This window comes from Callionymus lyra, chromosome 4, assembly GCF_982586985.1.
Source record: "Callionymus lyra chromosome 4, fCalLyr1.hap1.1, whole genome shotgun sequence".
NCBI classification, from domain to species: Eukaryota; Metazoa; Chordata; class Actinopteri; order Syngnathiformes; family Callionymidae; genus Callionymus; species Callionymus lyra.
In genome coordinates, this window is record NC_141821.1 from 12,940,012 (window position 1) to 12,963,578 (window position 23,567).

General features: G+C 40.2%; 1 protein-coding gene across 3 annotated transcripts in view; it reads right to left on the reverse strand.

The window, feature by feature from the left end:
• The window catches only part of LOC148081772 (partitioning defective 3 homolog), a 367,916-nt gene that overhangs the window by 194,012 nt on the left and 150,337 nt on the right, over positions 1 to 23,567 (reverse strand). For all 3 annotated transcript variants that reach the window (XM_087788810.1, XM_087788809.1, XM_087788808.1), the window contains exons 6-10: positions 14,044 to 14,150; positions 13,457 to 13,540; positions 7,275 to 7,400; positions 2,961 to 3,179; positions 2,661 to 2,848 (exon numbers count right to left, since the gene is read on the reverse strand). In XM_087788810.1, coding sequence (XP_087644936.1) covers positions 2,661 to 2,848; positions 2,961 to 3,179; positions 7,275 to 7,400; positions 13,457 to 13,540; positions 14,044 to 14,150 — 724 coding nt within the window. The remainder of the gene's footprint in view (positions 1 to 2,660; positions 2,849 to 2,960; positions 3,180 to 7,274; positions 7,401 to 13,456; positions 13,541 to 14,043; positions 14,151 to 23,567) is intronic.

The following is a 23,567-nucleotide window of genomic DNA, read 5'->3' on the forward strand; positions in this document are numbered from 1 at the left end:
GCTAACAAATGCCTCACGCACTGGTACCTGGTCCAGGCCTAGAGGATGGGGAACACTGATCTACAGACTGGTGACCCGGCAGTCAAGTGGAAAAGTTGTGGATGTTCTTTTAAAGTCACTAGTTCGGTGGTAACTGCAGTGATTAGCATTCATGTCGAAAGAAAGTGCGTGCTTGACGGAGCTGTCGGCACCTCTGGTGGTTCATCGTGACCCAGTTTCGCGCCTGATCTTCGCTCTCGCAGCCCGTCGAGCTGTCAGTCGTTACGCTGACAGTGATTGTGTTGATGAAGGAGAAACACAAAGCGTTGATGCTAACTTTTTTTCTTAGGGCTTTCGGCACACAAACAAACTTGCTAAAAAGGTGAAAACGAGTTTGCTAGTGAAGTCAAAAAAGTTGCGTGGAGGGAAAAACTCGCGCTCTCGTCTCCCAGATAACGAAGTCGAGATTGACAGCATCATTAAAAATTGGGATCTCGGCTGACGGCGAACGCCTTTTTAATAAGACGTCTTTAAGCGTTAAACTGAAGATATTCCTCTGGGATGATTTAAACTTTCATGTTTTTAACATTTAAACAAGTCTCTTTGCTGTTAGTCACGACATACAGTGTGTACACTTCTAGTCTGCGTGGGTTTGCTTTGACTTACTATATTTTCGAGTCACTCCAGAGAGCGACCGACTTCTCTCTCCATGCCGACTCGGCACTAATGAGCCAAATAAGAGCACATCATTAACGGGCATTAATTAGAAGAACGTTCTTTAATGAACCCTCAGTGACGTCTTTACCGAAAGAAACAGAACTCATAGTGGGTGGCGCTCTTTCCAAGAATATAACTCCTGTTTTGAAAGTTTCATCGCTTACTTAGTACCATCAAGTTTATACTGTATATATATTTTTTTGTAGAATTTCCTAATTACGCAAGAGTTATTCTCAGACTTTTATTAAAAAAAGTTTTTTTTAAGCTGCTCGCCCTCTTTTAAGAGTATTCTTCCACTGACTAACTAGTTGAAATGTCCCCTGGCGTTTTTCCCTGACGCCTTTGCCAACTTTACTCATCCGTTGCTAAAAAGGATACATTAAACCTCAGAGATGCCAACTTTTAATAACTCCCGATCAATTTATCAAAAGGATAAAGTGATGAAACCTGGCACTTTATCCGTCTCTACAGGAACTGTGCTTTGTTTTGCCATATATTGTTCATTTTTTATATTAATTAATTTTGAAAAATCAAAAAAGCTAGACTTTAACAAAGGAAAAGCAAGATTTCTTCTTAACATGTTGAAAGTGATCTTTTGACTCGAGTCTCAACATGACTTTAAAATGTGAAAATTAAAATAGTGCCACAACAAAGGATTTAAAAAAGAAAAATAAGATTATGAATTGGTATTTACAAATGTTTTACCTCCACTAATGAGGTCATGTGTGTGTCTGTGTTAATTTGTGTTTATCTAATACGTTTTTAGGAATTTTCAGCTTTACTTTTCAATTATTAATTTAAATTGATGACCTTTAAAATAATATCCCATTGCTATTGTAAAGGTTTTTGTTTTTTTTACCTACCCACATTGCCCTAGTTAAACGCTTTATTAACCCTTGCGTTATCTCAGGGTCAAGGTGACCCGATGTCCTGAAAACCAATGTAAACCCTGATACAACACAAAGGGCGAAACAATTCCATTTTTTTTTTTTCGGCCCTTCGAGTCACCTTGAGCCTTATATAAGACAAGGATTAAAGCAAAAACACTTTCACATTTTCAGACAGTTTTACTCAGTAACTTTTACTTAAGAAGACACAACGAAAAAATGTGAATCTGAGCGGGAAACCACTGTGTTGCGTTCAAAGACAACTCGCAGAGTAAGCGGTGATGCTGACGCTATAACGGTACTATCTGCTTTTCTGCTTAGTGTATCCCTTTCTGATTTGATGGAACCATTTCTTTGTGCATTTTAACAATCATTCAGTTACTCACCACAGATCAAACACCACTTCCTGGTTTGGGGAAGAGAACCAGAGGGACTGAACCACCCAGCTTAAAATAGGGGTGTTTTTGGGTGGCATGTTCCAATTGGACTGGGGTGTTTTTGAGGGTAATCTTTAATTTGTTGTTTTGTTTTCCACTGGATGCGTTTTGTTTGGATTTTCTATTTTAGGGTATAACTTATTGTTTGTTTATATTCTTCATTTTTGATTAAAACATTATAATATCATTAATTCATGATATAAAATGGATTTGTCTGTGAGTGAGGCTACAGTCTGGGCCAGACTTCATCATGCTGTCCTGTCACAGCGACATGTAAGCTAGTTTATTATTTTGTTCTCCATTTCTTTTTACCCCAAACTTGTCATCACACCTGTGATTACCTCAAACACACAAGTCTTGAATCGGCAGCTATAGAGACGACTTGTTATGTGGTTCTACTCCCCAATTAATTGTGAAGCTGCGATGCTGCAGATTTAGGCCAAAACAACAACGTTCTGATGCAAATATTACTAATACTACTCCGCAGGCGAAACTGGATCGGCCTCTTTCCAACTCCTCAAAACTTTTTGCTCTATTAGTTTTAATTGGCCGGGCACGAGTGGAGGGGGGATTAAAGGGAATTTTCAAAGAGCGTCTGAAATCTGAAATCGAAGAAAGGGTTTTTTACTTGGATCTTTACCTTTTTTCAACTGGATGTTGAATCTGCGGCCTCTGTGTTTGACGTACGAGCTGTTGGACTGGTTGGTGCTGATCCGACGCTGGAGAGTCGGCGACGTCACCGACGACGTCCTGGAAACGGAGTTGTGCGGTAACGTGGAGTAGCGTCTGCTCGGCTCCGGCGTGCTTCCGGCCAGCGGGCCTTGGTGACTGCGAACAGATTTTTGTGTTTATTAAGAGTCGTGTGTCTGCTTCACGATAAGAGTTTTTCGACGTGACTGACTCCAGAGACGTTTGGTAAAGTACAAAAAAAAGAACCCACTTGTGGTTGAGGCCCGACGGAGGTCCGGACCGGGACGCCGTGCTGGATCTCTCGCCCGGTTGCAGCTGCAGCTCTTGACTGAAGCGAACCCTGTTGGACTGCGGCGGGCTGAGCTCGCTCTGGAGCGAGTGCAGCTCGTACTGTCGCTTCATGGCGGCGGGGACCACGTGGAAGAGGATGACCGGGGAGCGCATGGCCTGCCGGAAAATGTTCTGGGCTCTGGGGTGTGTAGAGGGGAAAGAAGGGGAGGTCAGAGGCAGAGAAGTAAATGAGCTCAAAAACGTGATGAGGGTTAGCAGAACCACGTGTAATATCATAGCGTGGTTGATTGGACGAAGATAAGCGGAGGCTTGGAAGTGTGGTACGTTGAAAGACGATAGGCGGTTAATTGCAGCAAGCTTGTTGGATTTCACCAGTTAAAGAAATTACATTATCTATAATTACCAGCATCGGAGCTGGAGGAAGATAAGCACGGCGACCAGTTAAGATATTGCTGGGAAACTACACTTGGGGTTATTTCCCAACAGAGCAGGAGTGAAAACATGATTAGCAGAGATTAAAACAATAGTTTTGTTCATTATAAATGTATTGTTATTGCATTAACAACATCATGTTGACAATATATTTCCTTTTACTTCACTTCACTACCATTAAATCGTTGTCACTAGTATTTTACACTAAATATGTTACTTTATTGTTATCAATTATTTGATGTATTGGACTTTTTTAGTCTCTCTGACGCCCGAAATAATTGATATCCTCACCGGATTCTATACATCTCTGCACAACTTGAGAAAATTGTATTATTCCTTAAAAAAAGGATGTTAGCAGGAATAAACATACCGTTTATTTACGATAATTGTTACGTTTTTTTAATGTTAAAAGGCTTAAATCTTGATGCAACAGATTTTTATTATGTAAATATCCTTGAACATGCACATCAGGTTTACCTTAAAACAATTTCAATGATGAATATTTAAAATTGTATTGTTAATAAACGCCCATTTTAAACAACATCTTAATGATTTGGTTGAGTCTATATTAGGGATAAAAAGGGTCTGATAAGATACAAAAGATTGTATTGCAATGAGGAGCTAGAAATGTTATTTTACACGTTGTATACTGGTTTAATTGAGTCTTTTCTCACTTTACTGCAATAAGTTCCCACTGAAATGGATGTTAATTCACCTTAAGACCATCTGGCTTTGACAAAGCATGGTCAACTGATCCTAACCAATCCAGGTTTTTCTTACAACGATCAGGTTGACCCAGTGGACAAGCTTCTGCATCTTAATGTTCGTCTCGCTCGTTCTACTAAAAGTGCGAGCCATTGTTTGGGAGAAGCTGGTTCAGGTCTGGATCAGGTTTAACCTTCAACCCAGCTCTGGTCAGGGTTAGCGATCTACCCCGATAAGAAAGGAACCGGCTGTGTGATATGGATACCCCAGGGTTAAGAAAGACATTAAATGAGAACCTACACTCTCATTCATGCAGGTCATGGTTATCCAAGTGGTTCCGAAGCGAGTCAACTCATGAATGTGTTCGGAGCCACTATATATCCTGCTATGGGCAGCAACAGAGAACAGCAGGGAGGGGTTAGAATCAATGTGTGGGTGGAAACCCATCAGGGTTAGGGTCTGGGTCTCTCCCTAGGAACGTCTTCCAAACCTCCACAATCATGTGATGGTCACACCTCACTGGACTGAGAGAGTCCACGACCGACTCTTGCTGACAATGACCTACACATGGATCCTAACCTATGCCTCCCTGTATTCCCAGTCCTTCTCTTAGCAGGATATAAGTCTTGAGTGAGAGATGAAACGTCTTCCTAGAACTCAGACCCTCAGTCCAGTTGACTGGCTTAGGAATCACTCGGAAGACATTGATCCCTTGTTCTGATATAGTGTCCGACAGGACTTCATAAGTGGTTAATAATTCCGTTTATTTTGATTAGGAACCTTTAAAAATGTGCAGCTTTTTCCCCTTTTTTCTTGTCATACATCTGTATAGTTGCTCTGTAGAAAATGACGTTTCCCAAGTAGGTAGACAAACATGCAAATGAAAAAAAAAAATCCAAAACAGACACTCTTGTTGAACATTTTGGGTCGAAATAAGCCGAGGCATGAGCACGACACCGTTCTCAGACAAGAATTGTTTAGACTGCTTTGCCTTTTGGCACTTAGCATATAGATGGGCTGCCCGGGAGGGAGTCGCGCAAACAACGGCCAGGATGCAGTGGTTTATTCCTACATTCCAACCATCCCACCTCCAGCTTCAAGACCCCCATAATCATGCCGGTAATACCGCGAACGCTCCCAATCCGAAACGACGGCGCTAATCTCCGCCACGACTACTTCATTTGCGGCGAGTGGCAGAGGGCGAGGTAAGCGTGGCACTTCTGCGGGGATTTCGGTCGCTCCCGTCTTTATTCTCATGGTAATGCCCAAGAAAAAATAAATCACCGGCGACAATATGTTCGAGCTGATGAGAGCGAGGGGAGTGTTTACGCGCGATCGTTCCCGACGACCACAAAATACGGCGGCGTCGCTTTCAGTAATCAGTTTCTACACAGGCTCGATCGAACAATAAATGACTCCATCAATGCATCATTATATTCAGTTAGATTAAGTGCCTCAAAATATTTACCCATGCAAAACAATCCAAGCAGATTAGACCATCACTTAAAAAATCGCGGCGCCGCACGTCGCACAATCAAGACGAGTGATGGAGTCGGGGGGTTTGGAGGTGGTGGGAGCGACTTCACCTCATTTTCACGCAGACGTACAATCATTCTATGTGTTTGGAAGACGCTGAAGAGTGTGTTTGGCAGAGTCGGGGCGAGCGAGGGAACGCGACAAAAACATCACTCCCTTGTGTATTTGGTTCATAAGCTGCTTTCACACTTCACGAGGTTTGTAAGGAACCTGAGATGTTTTTTTTCTAATGGCATTAGCATTGTTTTTGAGGGGGTGGGGGGGAGAAAATAATGTGAAAAGCATCATGGTTTAGTTCACGCTGGTGAACAAGACGTTAGCATAATGGCAGCTGCAGACAGCCTGAAGTTCTTATGAGCTTTCAGAGCACTTTTGAGATGCACAGCAGTCTATTGACGCACTGCAATAAAACATGTCACGTTTGTTTCAACTAAACTTCATGATTATCGAAACCACACATAATGAATTTAATTACTTCTCCCAAAAACATTTTTAAGAGGGTTTTAAAGAGAGACTTTGTCAAGATACTTCTATAAATATATTATTAATAAATATATATTATATATAAGTATTTCACAATAGGCAACACAAGATACCAAGTCTTCAGTGAGGTCAAAACACTGACCAAATATATAAGAACAAGCCCGATTATGGCTAATTTAATAATAATCGCAATACATTATATCGAGCTAAATCTTGTAAATATGGATATCAAAAAAGCATGTGTGATCAAAACTGAAGATAACAAATTATTACATTTTTAAAAACATTTCATTGTCATATTATTAATATGAGTGAATATGTGACTGTTAAAGAGTCATGTTAAAAACATGAACATATTATAGAGACACCATATACATAATATATAAAACATATTTAACATTTTCACGAAATAAAATCTATTTACAAACTAGTTATCAATCAAAAAATTATCCAGTTATACAGTATAATACCGTTTTCACTCACTTAAATACAAGCAGTGATTCACATGTTGACCTTGTTTGGGTCAATGTCTGTTTTTGCACTCTAGTGGCCGATCTCTATATTTGGAGTTTGCTCATTCACTGTAAATCATGAAAAGGCATCTTTTTTTTTTGGAACAGCAAGAAATCGGAATAACAGACCCCAAAATTTGGTTTCCAAAATGTTGTCAATCCTTTAACTGCCGACTTCATGCCCAGTGGAGTGGGACGACAATTTAGCACAGTTTGATAATTGCTTGTGAAATGAAACAGCCTTGGGCCAAGCAGACCACCTCTGGGGAAGTTTCAAAGTTCTGCCAGGGAAAGAGTGCCGGCTGTGAAATGAAGCTAGTGTCAATTTTTGTTAAGGTGTTCACGTCAGGCTTTTTTTTTTGGACTGCGTGGGGTCGGGATAAATTTGCCGTTATTGTCGCATCAGGAATTAATAAGAGGCCTTTGTGAGTGTACTTTTTGCCGGTTTCACCGTTTATTAAGTGAACCACCCTGGGCTTCAAAAGTTTTGCTCAGACACAATATATTTTTTGGGAATAAAAAACATTTTTCTATTCATGCATGGACATATTGAACATCTTAAATTCATCCATAAATAAAGAATAATCCATAAAAGTAGTGCTTACTGTTCGAAGCGCAGGTTGCGAATGTCTCCCTGGTTTATCATGACAATGCAGTCGTTCTCCAGGAAAAGATGCTCTTGTTCTGCTTTGCCTCCTCGCTCCAGACGCTTGACGAGCAAACCTCCAGTCCTGGAAATGTTGCACAAAACAGTCTCTAGTGAAACACACTTTAAAGAAAATCACGCATCGCCAAGGTCAGCGTGAACAGATCGTTTCTTTCTTGATGGATAGCAGGATAGAAAAGCATGAAAAGGGCTCAAAAGAGGAGCTAGGTAGATAGGTATTATTCTAGAGAATAAGAGACATAATAGTGTTTGAAATATTAAGCATAACGCCTTTCCCTTTGATGTCGGTTGAAATGTAGATTCAGTTTAGATATCAGGTGTTTTTTATTGTTCGAATAGTGTTATAAAGTGAAAAGATGTTAGTGTTTTAAGTGTGTTCTTTCATGTCCCTTCTTCATCGTGTGTTCACTTGACATGTGACGACACCGGATTGAAAAACAAATCTGAAAACGCTCCTGCAGCCTCGACTTAAATTTCATTGTTCCAGTCCGCAGTGTCAGATCATCCTGGTTCTTATGCTTAACCTTCATATATTGTGGTACCTTTTATTCTCTCTCCGTTTACCATTTGAATTGAGTTTTGCTAGATTGTAGTGATTTTAATCATTCCTGTGTTTCAGTCTCCGTCTTTATCGTTTTCTTCACTGTCATAGTCTTGTGTGATTTGGTTTTTAGACTTTAGACTTTCTTTTATTGTCATTGCACAAAACACACAGCAGTTAAACTGGCAACAAAATTGTGTTGCTTGGCAACCATTAAAAACATAGCAGAGTGAATGTATATATAAAAGTATAAATATAAATATTATAAATAATAAGTTAAAAATAGTGCAATATGTTATAAAGAGAACAAATACATACAATTTTAAATACTAATATTTATAGTATATCAGCTTTTTTTAATGAGATACAAAACAGAGAACGATACATGAAACAGCAAAAGCCATGTAACTTAATTTTAAATATTGTGTCGCCTTTTATCATGCTTTCAATGACTTAAATCCTTTTGTGCTGGTTCGTGACATATTAATAAAAAATTATACGGAAGTTTGGTTCAACTCCTACTAAATTTCATGTGATTTTACTTCATGCTCTTTGGTTGTTTTTTATGAGGTCAAAAATAAGGTGGAGGTATGCACTTTAACTTTTAAAGTTTGATTTAATTGTCATTCACACAAATCTTTTAAAAAGTTGGTCCCAGACGAACAAGCTACAAGCCTCACCAACTTTTACTGACTCGTTCTTCTTTCACTCGCTCCATCCTAAAAAAAACTTTCACCAACTTTTTCTGCCCAGACATCTTCTATCGGAGAGAGAAACATGAAGTTGAGGGTAATAATCCAAACAGCTCCGAGATCAACTACTGCTGCGTTTGCCATTGGTGGAGCTTAAAAAAGTGAGCCGTCAGTGCCGCAACAAACACCTCGCGCCCCTATCCTCTGTGCTGCAGTCTCAGCAATTCCTTAGAAAAAAAAAAAGAGTCAACCTTTACCTTCATATAGCCTCCGCTTCCTTTTTAAATAAACACATCAGTGAGCTCCGCCAGGGTTTATTGAGGCCCTCAGGATAAGCGCATGCAAAAAAGATCTGATGTGCTGCTCACACAGCTCAACTATAAACTCCATCCGTCTCTAATGCGCCAGATGCCTGAGGAAGCGAGAACACTGACTGACTGAGAATGTCTTCTATTCTTGTCGGGACTTCACACACATCTAACTTATTTTCAACTTCTAATTGATGGCATCGAGAGAGAGGTTAAAAATAAAAAATAAAAACTCCATCAAGATAGCGAGGATGTGACCGACACTGACAAGGACGTGATTTTTTTGTACTTTCCGCTGACAAACAAAGCGTCTGAATGGTCGTGACGGAGGTTCGTCTCGGGCACCGACCGCGACTGTAATTAGACGCATCGTGTGGACGTCCACGCTCGCACAGCAACACTCGGCTCGACGTGTCAACGGGGGTGACCGGATCAGAGCGAAAGCCTAAATGAAAAGATCGCCTTAAGAACCGTCCACTTCCTCAGCGTGCGAAACCCGGCGAAGGCAGGTTAGCGTTCCGAGAAGAGCATAATTGTGGTGGGGGGGGGGGAGTAAACACAGGCGGCGCTTTATCTTCACAAGTGTTGGCAGCTTGAAAAACAAAGTATTTCACATGAAGATTACAACGTCGGAAGATCGTAATGACTTGTAGCAGAGCAAATACAGGAGATAAAGACCTGATCCCTGATCAGTATTCAAAGCTTCTGCGGCGAAGATTGAGGATAAGACGGAATATTTTTCCTGGCGTCGAGCCGTGTGATGATTTTGTAAAAAAAAAGGCTTCATTATCGTCGTAGTCATCTCAGCTCTTCAAAAAAAAACAAAAAAACTTTGGTATCCATCTAAACCATCCATCTATATATCGCCAGGAGACGCTGGCACGGGCTTGTCATTCGTCAGGACCACCTGCTCTCAAGTCCAGCCCTTTAATCAAACAGTAATCCAATCAGGATCACATTATGCGAGGTAATTATGTCCGCACTTTGTTTATAATTGAAATTGGTTGTGGAATGAGAAGTTCATTAAGCAAAGAATGCTTGATTGTGTGTTTGCTTGAGCGTACAGACACACTGAGTAGATTGTCGGCGCCAGTGTGCATGTGAATGAGAATCCAGTACAGCAGTGGAGTCGGAATTATGTGCCAGGTAGACGTCTATGAATGTAGATGTTTGCGTTCGTGTCCATCAACGTGACAAAGTCTCCGGCCCCCCCCCCCCCTCGTAGCTGTCTTCTTTGCTTGCTTGGATCCAACAGGATGTCAAGCCGGTGAAGCGAAAATGCCGACAGCCATTGGGCGGAAGTGGCAGCAGTTGCTTGTTTGCTGTCTGTTTTTTTTTTTTCCGTGGGCCGTCTCACCCCCGTTGGCCCTGGTCTAGACAGCTTTGCTAAGGAGAAATATCTTCTCCCCTAATGTGCGGCTACAGGAAAAAAGAGCCGGCCATTAGCGTCGTCTTACTGATCCTGAGTTAAGTCTGATCATGTTAATTGAAGGCTCTGATAGCGATGAGTGCTTAGTTGATGAGGCAGATATTTACTGGCATTACTTACGGGGCTTTCTATGAGAGCGCTGATGTGGAAATACAAAGATACCCCATGATAAGAGCACAACTAGTGATGTATCATGGCTCTTTGTATATTTGAGAGAATTGTGATTATCGACAACAATGTGTCATCCAGACATTATTCAGTATTCACAAAAGATAATGAACATTCTTTTGCTTTGGGATATTGTTTCGTAAATATTTTTTTCTGTGGTTACCCTTTATAAAAATTGCTTTGAAACAGTCAAAATCATGTATGTTATTGTCGGCAAAAATCTTATTTTTTTGTGTTGCAGATACAGTTAAAGGTTAATTGTGTAAATCTGATATAGAAATGGGAAACAAATCATGGTCTGTCGATTACAGTGTATCACAAAAGTGAGTACACCACTCACATGTCTGCAGATATTCAAGTATATATTTTCATGGGACAACACTGACGAAATGACACTTTGACACAACGAAAAGTAGTCTGTGTGTTGCTTATATAACAGTGTAAAACACAGTGTACACACATTTTCCCCTCAAAATAACTGATTATATAACAATTACTAGCTAAACCCCTGGCGAAAAAAGTGAGTACAGCCCTTAGTGAAAGTTCCTGAAGTGTCAATATTTTGTGTGGCCACCATTCTTTTCCAGAACTGCCTTTACTATCCTGGGCATGGAGTTTACCAGAGCTTCACAGGTTGAAACTGGAATGCTCTTCCAATCCTCCATGAGGACATCTTATATTAGATTATCTTATAAACTTTTAGACTTCACTTTTGTGATAAACTGTGGATGTAAAAATCCATTTTTTAGGACAGTTTTTTCAGTCATTTTTCTGTTCTTCTTCTTCCTTTTTCTTCAAATCCTTTCACATCCCCTTTCATGGTGGCGTAAGAACAGCCACCAGGCATCTATCATTCACACCAATTGCTTTCACACTCAAAGATAATGTCAAAATAATGGTTGATGCTCTTCACTTGACATGTGGTAGACATCTTTGTTCGGATCGAATCACCTTTTTTTCAAATGGTGCAACAATAAAGACTGATATATTTACATTTTCTTAGTCTCATGCCTCGTGCCAAAAAAAGCCGCCTCATGCATTTGATCAGCGGAGGTCGAAGCTAAATATAGTCTCGTAACACTACCTTATAAACAGCAATTGGATTTAGTGTCGCAGAGAAATGACACACAGCAATCTTCAAAGACAGTCATCCTCTCTCACTCAAATGTCAGCCCTTTTTTATCTTCTCACTCCGTCTTTTCACCTCATTCTTGGGCCTGCCTTTCCCCGGAGCTGAGTAGTCATATTCACCTTGGTGGCTTGCCAGTCGCTTGGCGGGCGGCAGGATGTGTGTTCCGCGCACACAAGCTTTTAGTTTGATTACATCCGTCCTTTATTATTTATTTTTTGTAGGATAACCATAAACTAGGATGTTCTACTCCTCTTGTCTTCTGTCATCGACACGCTTCATCGGCTGGAAATATTGTCCGATGTCCTCATCGCCAAGCTATCTTGGTGGCGGAACTCCAGTTGACGGAGGATGAGAGCAACAATGCTAATGAAAGTTTTGTTACTTATTTCTGCTTTTTAGCACTTCAACAATGTTAATGAATAATCAGAAAACTCGAGGAGCTCATGATACACGGCTTTTAAATACACTGGAATTGATACCAAGAACTGAACCAGTACATTCAGAGCATCTTAACCACAAGCACGACTCTTAATTCTGAGAAAAATGACCAGGCTATGTTCAAAGACACAGTACAAATGGGAAACAAATCAAGGTGCTTCATAAACATGTAAATATTAGGACAATTTCATAATCCAAAACACATTAGGTGTGTCCCAAATCGTGCATTTTCTGCACTTACGATTAATATTTTAAGTGCACAAGTGCGTCCCAATGAGCAGTATGTGAAAATGAAGTGTGCAATGAGCACTCAATTGGTGCACTCAAACGATCGGAAAAGTGAGTGTGGATCGATGGACACCTACCACCCTCAACGGCCGCCATCTTAGTGACGTAGATGGCGCTAAACAGAAGATACGTCACTGAGGAAGCGTCTTCGGAGAAGAACCCGACGTAAATGTCTTGAGAAAACACTAAATTTACCACAAAAACAACACAACAGCAGTAATAACAAAATGAAGCACAACTTAATAACTTGTTTCGATTGCCGAAAGCGATGTCAAGTGGCGGTGATAGATTCCAACAGCTGTTTTAAATAAGCGTACAAAAGTAGTAGAAGAAGAAGCTGTCGATTCATTTCCAATAAGTGTGTAACAGCAGAGTTTGATTTGAGACAGTACTACCCTGTTGAGATTTGTACACTGGGAAAGTACGTGCACTGTCCTACAGAGTACTGTAAACAAGAGCAATCGTCTAGTTAGTTTATCATGTCTTTGGTCAGAGCTGGGCACTTGAATGACACCGCTAAGAAGCCATTCAAGTACATGACAAATCCTTCAAAACCTTTCTAAATCCATATGGAACAGCGGTGAACACCACCATAATTCACTGATCCATCCCTTCCAACATGAGAATTGTTCAAAGCAATATCATAAGAGGTATTTATCAAATGAATAGATTGCTTTTTCCAACTGTTGCACTTCACACAAACTCCTGATGGAAGATTTACATGAACGCAGTATTACTACTTAGTGGTAAAATAGGTCAGAAAAAAAGTGAGCCATTATCATAAGAGGGGCAGATGTTGTTGAAATTCACAGGATCACAAATGCCAAGGCATGAAAAGAAGCTCTACAGTCAGTAAGAAGTTGTCTTTTCTCCTGCCCAACGGGTAAATCTGTTAGATATGAAATATTCTGTTTGTGTCTGACGTTTGATGCTGTTGAAAAAAAAAATACTTTTGTTCGATTTCAAAGCGTGTGAGGAGGAAAATAAGAAAGAGCCGTGTTCGGTCCATGAAGGACGTCAGTGCTGAGGTAGACGGTCCACAGGAAAACAAGGTGGACGGCGTAACTAAGTGGCCGTCGTGGAGCTCGGATCGGCATTGATTATTTGATTTCCTGCGCTCTTACCTGACATCCTGCGAACTGAAAGGCACCACGTGGATCCCGAGGGGCCCTCCTTCATTGGACACCTCCACCGGCTTCAACATTCCTCTGCAACACCATGATGGATGTGGTTAGTAGGCGGACAAGAACGAGGCGTTTGTGAATTTAAAAAAAAAACACACAATACCAAAGCGGACACATGACAGATGTATGATGGGTAAAATGGTCCGGTGGGGGAAACGCTTGCATTGTGCCTTTTCGACACAGTTATAAATTAGCGTGTCGTGCCTGGCGGACCCCGGGGTTGATTAGGGACCCAAATGAAGACCCCAATTAAGTGATTAGATCAGATTGTAGCTCAGGACGACAGTAGATTAATTGAAAAAATGTGCGACAAAAGGAGGGAGGGGCGGAGGAGGAGGAGGCCCGACAATGATGTGCTGAATTACGCAGACGAGTAGCCGCTGATGCAGATGGATATTAATTGATGAATCCAGATGTTATATTTGAACCACGGAACCATTAAATAAGTCGACCCATCAAATTATCTTTCTTTTCACATACTTGTATTCTACATATTCACTGTGAAAATAAAGGTTCCGGCGACTCACTGAAGACTGAAAACAGGTGAATGGTCCAACGCCGAGTCGGCCCTGCCGACGGGCTCGATCCTCTCGATTCTCCGCTCGTGTTTCCTCTGCTCCTCTTCCTCCAGCTCCTGATGAGAGACACAACACAAAAAACACAGAGATAAGTAAAGGCCTGTTGCACACCTTGTGGCGCTGTTTGTCTGCGTCTCCAGTGCCTTTTAATTGAAAGTGTTCGTGAGAGTATCTGCTCTAAATCAGCTGACATGGGAGCGCTGATGCTAACTGCGGTGACGTCGCTTCTCAGCCCCAAAAAAACTCAGTGACTGTCATGACAAAGTGGGCCTGATCGATCGCTCCTCAGTCCGGTCCGGTCAGCCCCCCCCCCCCGCCTGCGATCAGGTCGGCAGAGGAGGGAAACGGTCACCCGACCCCCACTTTTATTTGTTGCATCCACTATTTTCATTGACTCATCTTCTTTCAGGGCCATTAGGCAGAGAGACCGGGAGGTGAAAATAACTGATGGCGGAATATAATAAACAATAAAAAGTTACATTCCTTTAATAACAAAACACAAGTCATTTTTGGATAGAATTCAACATAAACTAGAAAATAACTCAGAGGGTCTCTCACTAAACTAATAATCAACTGAATTGTGATTTATAGATATAAAGATATAGCTATTATATATATATATATAAATATTCTCTCTATCTATATATCTATCTATTTATATATATATATATATATATATATATATATATATATATATATATATATATATATATATATATATGTATAGAAAGTTTGCGAAATAAGTATAAAAATAAAGTATATATCTATCCATCCATCCATCCATCTATCTATTCCTAAAGCCCTACATATAGTTTGCCTTTTAAATGACGTAAATTGCTCGTACAACGTAAGAATATCATAAAGAAGAAACTCAAGAAGTTGCTAAGTTGCTGAAAATTATTTAAAGATTTGTGTATCATAAAGGTAATTGACAGTGCCTCCAAAATGTGGTCATCTTATACTTATACAATCAACACTTTCTAAAGATTCTAAATAAATATATAATAAGTAATAATATATAAATATATATATATATATATTTTTTTTAATGAGATACGGTATATAGCAGAGTAGACTTTTTTTTGGAAGTATGTAAAAGACAATGTTGAAATGAATTACTGCTGTTTTAAGGTGATATGAAGAGTTTGAATGGTTCTGTAAAGTTTAAAAACAATCACTTTAATAAAGTAAAATAAATAAAAATTTGTGAGCACTTCTTTTTACAATGTATGAATAAACAACCTACGAAATCATTTTGGCGGGAACCTATCAAAATGTTCTCAACAGCATTGAGAACCTTCGTTTTTATGACCATCTTCTTCCACTTATTGTTGTATGAAGCCTCATGAAACAGCTGATGAGGTATCATGATACAGTGTCTTCATTTTGAAAGACTAGATGGCACTTTCTTCTTTAAAATCTTTCACTGACTAATTCAATGAAACCTAGCATCATGTTCAAACTCAGAGTTCCATCTAGTGACCTTTCAAACGAAGACACTGTATCATGAAACCTCATCAGCTGTTTCATGAAGCCTCATTAATCCTCAGCTACCACTTACAGCGTCTTAGTCAAGTTCGCCAGAATCCATATATGAGCTCATCAAGTCAAGTAGCATCGATGGCATCAACATGTCTTTCCTAAGATCACGAACCAATGAAGCCACTGTTAAAAGACCAACGTGTTGTGTAGCCGTCGGATGAGAGAAAATCTGCAAAGTCAGAACGGATGCATTGAAAGAGCAGCTTGCCTTTAAGATAATGTGTGTGTGTGACTCGGCGTGTCGGTGGCGCTCCTTCACTCCCACATGTTTGGCAGACCTCGCTGAAATTCTTTTGTTAACCGCCAGCCTCCCGTTACTATCTCCTCTTAACGGAAATGTCAAGCCCAACCTAAAAGGTCTGGCGTCTTTATGGAAATTGATTCCCCTTTTCAGAGCCCCGGATATCTGCGGCCGCACAGCGCGCCGGAGACACTGCCCCCTATTTATTTATTGAAGTTCCTGATAAGGGGGGTTGTGGGTATGAAATTTTCATCAGCAGTCCACCTTGTGGGACCCTACCTGTCTGGGTTTATTTTTTTTCTGTCCCTCTCTCCGGTATGAAAATGAGTCAGTCAACCGGTCAGGACAGGCTATAATTACATTTCAGTGAATGTCCCCCAAGGATCCAATGCGGGGGCCATTATTCACGAAAGCTTCTATGACGACCCACTTTAGGCGAGCAGGTGAGACTCCACTTTTTTGTATTTAACAGCAGGTAAACGATGAGTAAGACAAAGAACAGGTGACTAAAAGGGCCAGTATCGCGTTAACACGTAATTAACTGAACCATAAAAGCTTCTCTCGGCAACAATCTTCTGTCATCTTGGCTCTGCTGAGTAACTCTGTTCTAACTTATTTAAGGGTTTTTTTTTTGTATTGTTTTTCTGTAAAAAATGAAGGTCAGCGGATCCGTTTAATAATTTCAGGAGGGGGTGTTACTTCCGAAATGAGTAGGCCTCTGAGATGCGTCGTCACGTAATATTTGTGATGCGGCGTCCTGCGGTCCAGCGCTGCTGATTAGACAAGAGTCATTAATAGGCTTTTAATTAGAGGGAAGATAAGATCTAATAAAACTCTTATGAAGCCTCTTATGACGGAGAAACTAATGGAGCAAACACACACACAAAGTGGCTTCAAAACAGCGTTTTTAATTACACAAATTGACCAGAAATAATGAAATAACTTGATGTATTGGATCAAATAAAATATGTATTTATTTAATTAAAATGTTAAAAAGTACATTCATTTGGAGATAATGTGCTCATTTAAAGCTAGAATGCAATACCTCCTACACAGAAGCATACGTTCATAAATATATATTAATCATGAATAGGTATAAAGAGAATACAAATATAAAGCTCTTAGTGTCAGATCTTACTTTGAAAAATATTGCAATGTTTTCAACAAAGTATTGAGAGTCAATTTGTCCTAAATAAAGGCCATTAAACTCAATTATTCAATCTCTTGAAATCATCTGAATGGATTTTTTAATTTAAAAGAAAATAAACTGAATTTGATGCAACTTAACATGTATTTCTGCTAAGGATATGTCAGTCATACAACAAGATATTGTTGCTTTTCTTTTTACATCAAAAACATAAATCCAACATTTTTTCAAGTACATAACAAGACTAAAAGGATTGTTGAATTGAAACTATACAACGTTCCAAAGAAGAATCCATTCCAACAAGCAAAACAAACCCAAGTTTCTTTTCTAAGCGATCAAGTTCAATCTTCTTCTCCTTCAAGCTTCTTTTAACGCTGTAACACTTTAAAAAAGGAGTTGAAGGTAAAAGCATTTCGATCCATCTCTGAATTACTTCCTTAAATCAAGTGGGAAAATCTATAAACCGAGAATTCCACTTGTTTTTTACTTTCTACACGGGCGGAAATCAATTGCGTTGAACTTGACTTACATCTCAGGAAGGATTTAAACACTCAGGGAAAACAATCGAGTGAGAGGCACTTTGGAACAGAGGCTTGAATTAGTTAAGTTAAGTTCCCAAAAGCCATTGAAAATGTTCTGCTCTTTGTGCCACAGTTGTGCTCTCTCGACTGAAACAGCTCTGAGTGAAAGGCTCAAAAAGAGAATCAACTTTTTTTTCAGTTCTTTTGTTGGTTAAATTAGAGGTTTTTAACTCTCTTTAAAGGGCACCTAATGTGCTGATTTAAGTTTCTCTTAAATTGTTCTAGGACCTCTATTATACTCATCAGTATGTTTCTTTTCGCACAAAACTCTCATTTAATAAAGATATTTACATTAGAAAATACGCTTAAGCCCCGCCCACTTAAAATGCTCCATTTCAGCTGAGACTAATCTCGTCCGAGCGACCACGCCCACCCTGCTCTGATTGGTCACAAAACACGAGTTGCATTCAAGGACTCGCGTGAATTTCAAACTCACCCCTGAAACTCACTTTATGTACATTAAAAACGAATAATAAAAACAAGGTTTGCTGCTTAATGTACACATAACAAAAACACCTAAAAGCAGAAGTAACTCTCACCATGTTTACGTAAATATTTATTTGGTTTCACGATTAACATGTAGATACTTAACTGTTTTAGGGCTTCTAGGGGAGGACACGTGCACCAGAGTGATGTCAGAATGTTTAATTTTAACCGAGAACTTTATTAAGTAATAACTTCAAAACGTAGCAACGTCATGATGAATGAACTACTGCATTTTGAAGAGGACGACTACAATATTTAGAACATGTGAATAAGTCAGGAGAGTTCTGTTTCACATTAGGTGCCCTTTAAGATGTAAATACATTTTTCCATTATCCAAAAGTTCTCTCTTTTAAGAAGCTTTTCAGTGGATTCTCCTGCTACAATGCGACACAAATCCCAGATCAACTGCATAAACCTTGACACAGTTATTCGGTTACTAAACGAGACCCATTTCAATGGCAACGGACGAGAATAATCTCAGAAGAAGCACGTGAAAGATGATCCTCGATTCAAATGGATAGCAAGTCAATTGACAACTGTTATTCCAAAAGCAGAATTCCACCCGTGGATGAAGAGAGTGGCTGGATTACGGATAGTTTCTGGCTTTCATACTTCGCTCAAGGCCACACAGCTGGTGGTGGGTATGGGGTCAAGAGTGAGGGAAGGAAGAAGAAAAAAGCAGAGAAGTGCAAAGTCGTGTAACTTCAAAGTCCTTGGACAGAGAAAAAAAAAAATAACTGGGGAAGATTGAAAAATATGTGGAAGGTAGCCTGGTCTGGAATGACACTTCGCTTTGGGAGGGGGGTTGTGGGTAAAAAAGACGTCTTGAGAATCTGTCAACTTCTATCAAGTATTGTAGTACACCGGAGTACTATCATGAACGTGTGTGTGTGTGTGTGTGTGTGTGTGCAGGGGAGTCCCTCCATTAGCCATGGGCGAGTACGACATGTACATGGGATGTGGGGAGGAGGGGAACAAGGTCCCTCCTGGGTCCATCTTTGGCATCAAGAGCTTAACAAGGAGCGGGTTCAAAGGTCACGGCAAATGGTGTGTTTCCAGCCACTTCCCCTTCCTTAAGGGTCCACATCTGTGTGACGGATCCGTGTGCGAGTCGGGCTCCTACCCACCCCTGTCGGACCCTCGAAAAAAAGGCTGTTCGGAGCCACGGAGAACAATGGAGAGCAAAAGAGCAGGATGTAAAAACTGTCTCGCCGTGAAGCGCCTCCGAAGCTGAAGGAGACGCGCCATTAAACGGAGTAAAATAGCTGATGAAATATTTATGGCAAAACCTTTCTCCTATAATTAGCGTGAACGTTTGACCAGAAGAGTCAATGTTTACAATAAGCTGCTCAAGCATTCGCTTATAAAGTCCCTACTACCGTATATACCCGAGTCGATTATATAGTACACAACAATCCAGATGTTGTTCAACCACATGTGTATGTCATGCTAGTAGCGTGTACTTTGACACATATTCAACCCCAAAAAAGAGATAACGCTTCATAATGTATTTGTTGTGTTACTTGTTCTTCTAATTCTACTATGTTTGGGGGTTTGTTTTGTTTTCACTTTGTGTCACAAATGACATGAATATAAGGTAGTAGTTAACACTAACCACCAGACTACTAGTGATGCTAGCTTAGCCTCGTCGTTGAGGGGCAACACTCTTTAATAGCAAACAATGTAAGGTGAACAGTAACACATTTGTTACATTTGTTAGCTTTGGAAAGATCTTCCTCTCTCTCTGTGTTTGATGATCTACTGACTCCTTCAAGAAACATCTTAAGACATTTTTATTTGTTCAGGCTTTTCCTTGATTCTCTGGAACTCCTGTGTTGTTCTCGGTGTTATCTTGATCTTTTTGGTATATATTTTATTGAGTTCAGTTTTGATAGTTTAAGCGCTTTGTGAACCTGGTAATATAAATTACTTACTTACTAACATTTGCTGGGCCAGTGTTTTTTGTGTTATTTGTTTCTTTCTAGTCAATTGTGATGGCATCAATAGGAAGCATCTGCCAGAAAAACACAGTTTAAATAATAATCGTTTTAAACATTTGCACTACTTTAATATTTTCATTGATTTTTTTTTGCTAACAGAAAAGTAGACGTACCTGTATTCTTCTGGCCATTATAGTCGAACTAACCCTTTTAAAATGCCCTCGTTGTTATATTAAACAAGTTCAGTGGTGGTGTCGCATATTGTTAGATATTATTCATGTTATACTTCACTATCTTTTTTATTTATATTTATTATTGTATAATAAAATACAAAATAAACACCTTTATCATGTGGTACATATTTATTATATTTATTTGTCTTATATTGAATTGTTCTTTTGGTAAAAAGTTGGATTTGCAACATACCGGTTGTCCTCTTTTTATTATTCAAATGGACAATTGACGATCAAAGTGTCAATATAAATGGCAATATGCGTTGAAAGTGGCTATACGGCTAACCAGGGCGAGATGGGAACAGACAGACAACCACTCACAGACACACAAATACATGCAGACAATTTAATCATCTTGAATTTATGTTTTGGCCTGGAGGACGTACAAAAGAAGGAATCTTCCAAACACAGTTGCCTCGAGCTGGATTCAAACCATCATCTGCACTTTGTTATTCAATCAAACTGTCAGTGGGACTGATGCTTTAAAGATGAAGGTCTGCAACAATGAATGCTTCGCAACAGCTGCTTTAAACAACCCTCACATCCCTTATTCTACCGCGGTCCAGCCGACCTCATAAAGCCTCTTCTGTATTCTCGTAATTATCCGACGTTCTGCCAGAAAGATAATCCTACATGGTGGCAGACATAACATCCATCATCTTCCTTTAAACAGCAGCTGAAACTTCAAAAACCATCTCAGCAGCCTTTAAACAACAGTGATGGATGAGCACGACGGCGCGCCAGGAAGTGTCGCTTCGACCACACTCGGGTTCTTCGCCCCCCCCGTGTTACAGAAGCTCCTCCATCCTTCATATCCCGGGCCCTTACAGCAAACTGCCATTAGAGGGCAATTAGGCCACAAAATGGTCGCGGTGATTAGATTTGACATGATTGTTGCACTCAGTGACCCGGGCCCCGCCCTCCTCCGCCCGCCTTAACCCTTTGTGCGTTCAGCCACCCATTGGACCGCCATTAAAAACAAACCGATGCCTCAGAGCTATACTTGGACGGAGGGACACTTATTTGAATTTATGAGGGAGATAAGAGAACAATATGGTCGGGTCATCAAAGAGTAAAAGTGGTTAGTGGATGATAAATCAGAACGACCAGTGTTGTTGTAACCACACGATTACTAAATGGCATTTAATGGTTGTCAACAAACAGTTTCAGTGTTTAGTTTTTTTATCGGTTTTTTTTCCGATCACTATATAATTGTGTTAATATTTGTTTAAGAGATAAAGGAGAATATACAAATGGTTACGGAAATCTACTGGGAATAGGGATGAGTATTGCTTAATTTTACCAGTAAACAATTTGCTTTAAACAGAACCTAAATAAAGGTGATTATATAATGGAAGATGTGCAACACTTTCCGGAAATGACTCGACAGCTTCTTCTTTTACTACTTTATAAGGCTATTTCAACCGACCGTTGGAACCCTATCGCCGACACTTGACAAAGTTTTTCGTCAGTCGAAACAAGTTCTTACGTCGCGTTTCACTGTGTTATTATTGTTGTTTTTTGGCAAAATGAGTGTTTTTTTCGAGACAAATACGTCGATATCTGCTCCAAAGACGCATCGTTTCAGTGACGTACCTTCAGTTTAGCGTCATCTACGTCACTATGATCGAGCCACACTCAATTTCCAGGCCGTTTTAAGTGCGCCAATTGAGTGTGCATAGTGCACTACATTTTCGCACACTGCTTAGTGTCAACGCGCTTGTGTAATAATATTAAGTGTAAGTGCAAAAGCGCGAGATTTGGGACACACCATGGCTATTTTTACTTTACTCTACTCGCTACAATACTTGCTTTTACATTAGCTTTTACGCTAACTAGTGACTGTCATTTATTTGTTGTTTATTAGTAACTGATTTTGGTTAATAAGCACGTTGGAGGAAGGACGCGAACCCTCTTTATTCTCCAGTCTTAAAATTGTTGCGCTCTATGAACTTGGCCTTTTTTCTACAACATACCCTTTTTAGACGCCGAGTCATTTCGATGTTTAAAGTGTATAGAGTTGAACGGAAAACCTGGCTACCAAAAAGTTTTAATTCATTTCCATTTGATTACAAACAGACCTCCCCTTCTATTTAATTAAATCACCTGATTTGTAGTTTGTATGGTTGTGTCGTAAGTTTCAGGTTTTCGTGATTTGGATGTGACTCGGCTCCAGGACAAAACAACATCTTCCTAAAACATAAAGAGATGTAGATTCGAAAGAGCCAATAAAAGCTCCTCAGTCAAGGATTTGCTCGGAGGAAATTACGGGGGAAAGGACAGGTTCCTAATGCTGTTAAGCAAATTAGATCAGAGATGTGAGCCTGCATTTGTCCACATCAGGGAGAGGGATGGAGATATATGGAAGGGTCGGAGTAAAACCTGGACAGCGTTGGGCTGACATTTGAAAAAAAACAAAAGAAAAACAAAGACCAATCTCTCCCTCTCGCCCACTTATTCTCCCTCTTTGTCTCCTTCCCCCGTGATGGAGGTAAACCTGCTCCCTGGAATACATCATCTCCCGGCGTCTGCTCCACATCAGCCCCCCGACTGATCTATCAATGACACGGCCGCCTGTGCCTTTGCCCACTGTATCATTAAATTGTACTTTAATTAAATTAGGCCTGCTAATTATGAGGGTTTAAATCAATCACCAGGTCAATAACAAAGACCCAGAGCGGACGGAGAGGACTGAGACTTTTCCCAAACCTCATCAATAACAACCACAACTGGATCCGACAGCTGCAGTACGAGTAAGCCGGAAGGTTCAGACGGATCGGAGTTACGGGGGGAATTGAGTTATCGGCGGTTGCTTTTTGTTCGGAGCACCATTTTAGCAGCTCCGTTTGAATACAGTCAAAGTGTTCCATTGCGCTGAGCATTTTGCATTAGAATGACACTTCAAAGGCACGTTTAAAGCAGATTTAGACTCTCCGGTGCATAAAAGAATACTTCAAAGCGGATATTATGACTTCTCCGACACCTGGCTTAGGTGATTCCGAACAGATAATCCTGCTGGGTGAGCGAGCAGCCTCGCCGAGGCGGATGGTCCCGGCTGTATCCGCCGTCTTTAACCATGCATTAGAAGGAGCTCTGTGGCGCTTTTCGCAGATTAATCATCATTTTGAGCTTATTAAGTGGGAGGACGGACTGCTTTCCACCGCTCAGAATGTTTAATCCATCTTTCAAAGTGTGAAGGTCAGCGAGCAAATGTTACCCCCTTGAAATAATAGCGGCAGTTTGAATTTCAATCAGAGCCCCCGTAGTTCAGCAACGGGTACTAATTAAATTGATTTCATCTTT